This window comes from Haplochromis burtoni, unplaced genomic scaffold (assembly GCF_018398535.1).
Source record: "Haplochromis burtoni strain Fernald_Lab_line unplaced genomic scaffold, NCSU_Asbu1 Contig_278, whole genome shotgun sequence".
Lineage (NCBI taxonomy): Eukaryota > Metazoa > Chordata > Actinopteri > Cichliformes > Cichlidae > Haplochromis > Haplochromis burtoni.
Window position 1 is genome coordinate 381,204 of NW_024582639.1, and position 3,967 is coordinate 385,170.

At 44.4% G+C, this 3,967-nt stretch overlaps 1 protein-coding gene across 14 annotated transcripts in view; it reads right to left on the reverse strand.

Annotated features, from left to right (window-relative positions):
- The window catches only part of LOC102288843 (calcium/calmodulin-dependent protein kinase type II subunit gamma), a 42,257-nt gene that overhangs the window by 21,785 nt on the left and 16,505 nt on the right, over window positions 1–3,967 (reverse strand). For all 14 annotated transcript variants that reach the window (XM_005943884.3, XM_005943880.3, XM_005943882.3 and 11 more), the window contains exon 6: window positions 1,123–1,195. In XM_005943884.3, the coding sequence (XP_005943946.1) occupies window positions 1,123–1,195 (73 nt within the window). The remainder of the gene's footprint in view (window positions 1–1,122; window positions 1,196–3,967) is intronic.

Here is a 3,967-nt window from a genome sequence, read left to right on the forward strand (position 1 = left end):
CACACACACACACACACACACACACACACACACACACACACACACACACACGCAGAGATCAAGACAGTGAGAGACAGGCAGTTAAAGGCACTCTTCAGTAAAGCCTTTCCTCAGAAATATTTATATTTGATGTGTTTGACACAGCATGTGGGGGTGGGATAAAGGTGTGAGAGCGTGATGGAGAGACAGAGGAGGTAGGGAGAGGATAAGTAGTTGAGAATCTCCCCAACACCTTATATGGGCATGGGTCCGTAGCCATGGAAACCACTCGGGAATCATTTAGGTAGAGCTGCAGACTGCATGCTAAATGGAAAGTGTACTTAGCGCGAGGCGGCGTGTGTGGCAGTGTTGTAAATGGCCGTTGTTTGGGCAGCGGGACATAAAGGGCTGCAGTAAAAAGCCCACTCAGGATAAAAGGCCAACAAATCAGACAGGCAGCGCTCGAGGTTATTCTCTGACATAGTGTGCACACGTACAAAAGCCGCCCACATGTGTCTCAGACATCCCTTGAGATAGCGGGTTTTTTTCCCTACCCCCCTGCCCCTCACTTCGTAGTTTCAAATTCAGTACATATATTATTAACATCTCATCAACTTAAACTGGGTTAAACGTAAAACTGCAGGCAACAGAGAAGCCATCCTCATCCTCTACTCTTTACATCTCAACCCATCAGCAATTTGGGACAAATCAAATCTCCTGACGCTTGAAGGGTGGTGTGATGTCACGCTCGTCTATGCCTCCGCCCAAACACAGCCCCCTCACGAGTGAGCTTGTGCACGTATGAGCTCTTGAGTCCTTGCCATAGGTGAGACGAACCCTTCCACGTGATCATGACTCACCATCTCTGTGCTCAACACGAACATACATCATGTGATTATGCACGCGCAGACACAAAAACACACACAGTCCCGGTCAAGGACAGGCAGGATGACAGATCTGACGACAGACAGAGGAGGGCGGGGGCAGTAGACGGCAGTAGAGCAAAAATTGCGGAGAGGGAGAGGAAGAGAGATGGAGCAACTGAGAGCCATCTGTATGTTGCCATGGCCACGAGCAGAGGTGTGTGTGTGTGTACACACATGTGTAAGAGTGTGGTTGTCATGGAAACGGGCAGCCACTCACCTTGAGGTCTCTGTGCACAATATCATGCTGGTGGATATGATTGACACTCTCCAAGATCTGACTAATGCAGTGACTACGGAGAGAGAAGAGGGGACAGAGGGAGAGAGTGAGACGTGTCAGTCACCACCCTTCATTGCAAAAAGAAAAAAAAACACCACACATTTACCCCACATGACTCGTCTGCCAGGCAGAAAAAAAAAGGATGCATGGTATTGCCATCATTAGAGAAAAAAAAGAAAAAAAAAAAGACCCCCCCAACAACGAGACATCGTTCTTGATCACTGTGACAACTGGCAACATGAAAATGGAGCTGTCGCACAAATGGATTGCATATTTTCCAGAGATAGACAAAAAAAAAAAAAAAAAGTTCAGACAACCTGCAGCGTTTCCCACAGAAATAGATTATATTTGTGGCATGTAGTGTGTGTGCTCCACTGCAAGTATTTTAATTGCCCAGTCCCTCGTGACAAATACGAAACAGCATTCAGTGTTGTATTCATTGCCTCTTCAGTTAACCTCTTGTCCCAAGGACCAACTCCACTGCATCAGACAGCATTGGAAACTGTGCTCCTTGCTTTGCTGCACAGCCCTAGTCACATCTGCGTAACAGCAGAGCCAGCTCTCCACCTGCTGCAGGTTCTGGTTGAAGTAGCTCTCTAGCTTGCGACTGATCTCCAGAGCAGAATAAGGACTACAGTCAGCTGAAGTCCATTTGACCATTGGGCAGCTGAATGATTCAGCCCGGCGGCAGTCCTATTTTACATGCACGTTTGTGAGACAAAAATCATACAGTTTGAGAAAGAAGAGAAAACGAGCTTTACCGAGTTATTTGGTGTATCACAGCAGCAGAAAGCATTCAAAAGGTACTGCTGTCTGAACACAGACAGAAAAATCTGTCCCTGGCTAGATTTGACCATGTGTGTTTCACGTTAGCGTAACTCCTCGACCAGTTTGGGCCAGAGAGAAAATGCAAATGTCTCCTGAAAAATGAAAATTATTCTATAAGACAGCCAAATTACAAAATTCTTCCAAGTAGCTTATATGATCCTTGGGTTAAGGACCATATTGTCCTAGTATGGAAAACTGGTTGAGGAAAACAAGAAAACTTCTAACTAGCTAGCAGCTAGTTAGGAGTGATTTAAGTTTCAGTATAAGACTGAGGCGAAAATGTCCCCCAGTAAATCAATCACGGACAACCTCACGTTCTTGGACAACTGGAAAAGAAAATAATGCTGGCAAGGCTGCAGTTATCATACCTGGGCAGCCTGCCAAGTAAAGTCTATGTGTGGGAAACACTGGCTTTTGAGTGATGAATTAAACATTTCAAAAAGCGAGATGTAGTGATGGAATGATAGCCAAAAGACCCAGCTATAAGCGTTTTCCAGGCAAAACACTAATACTGCATTGCTACAGCTTTTGGAAAAAACTGCACCTTTTTGACTTTTAGCTGTATTTTAAAAAGCAGTATGAACACGTCACTGTGGATATAAAGCTTATGTAATAGACGCTTGACGGCCAAGAAAGTTAACCAGTTAAAACAGTTAACTCGATTGATTAATGAGCACACTAGCTGTTAATTGCATCTCTACCGTGATCCCTAAAAGCAATCAATTTTACGTTTCAAACCCATTATCCAGGTAGAGTAGCTTAAAGAACAAATACTACGTATCTGATGTGGGAAGGCTTGAACCATCCAGTCAATAAATCTGTATCCCAGTAGCAATTCTAATAATGGGGGCGGCAATTCAGCTGCCACCGATATCGTTGCCATTATTTCTCAACACTGGCTCATAAGCATGTTTCACACAATCCTGTGGAGTGTGTTGGCACATTACACGTATTCTGAAATTTTCTTACATGCCCGTACAAGACCATCCTCTTACTGTTGTACACACTGTGGCACCGGGTGATGATTTCACTCTCCAATGCTCATGTTCAGGTTAATGGGTCAGATGTCACCTGCCTACAAAGAGTGAAGCCCAGGCTTAAATCATATGGCTTGGTTTCTGTGGGTCTGTTCACAAAGACCCCTACGCTAACTGCAGACAGAATTCATAATCTGCCCACCACACAGCCACAGGAGGATAGTGCAAACAAAGACAAAAAGATTACATGAGACAACACCAACAAAATCAAAGAAAATCATGTAAAATGCCAAATAAAATTTCACAAGTTGCCAAGGCGAGGTCCCCTAAACACATTCAGTGAACAGTAATACAAGTCTTCACATCCGAGCAGACTGAACTGGCGTTTTTTGCCAGAACTGTTGGCTGACTGTGCAATTGTTTCAGTATTATTTGAATGGTCCTATACAACGCCTATTTTAAGACAAGTTAATCTAAACTTCACATGTCTGAATGAGGTCACTAAAATGCACAGATTATTCAATCTTATCCACTAGGGATGGGTACCGGTGTCCGGTGCCATGATGGCACCGGTTCTGACATAAACGGTAGTAACCAGACCGAAAAGAAGCGCACATTTCGGTGCTTTATTTCGGTGCTTTTTTTTCCCTGAGCTGTGATACACTTTAGATTCTAGCCAATCATTTTACGTTTCCGAGGATAGTAGGCGGGGCCAGGTACGTACGTACGTTCTGTTAAAAAAAACGCTATGCGTCGCCAGGTGTTTCATCGGATTTGAGGTGTTACCTCCTTTGACAGTATCACAGTATCAGCTTAAAGCACTTGTTGCAGGCTGCTGAGTTTGCATTTTTTGCTGTGAAGTACAGCCAGACTTTTAACCGCTTCGCCTTGGGCATTTTTAATCTGTAGCTCTGCTTTAAAAGCCCAGAAATGCGCCGTATTTGATAGCTTGCTGCGAGACCTCACACCGAGCACATCTA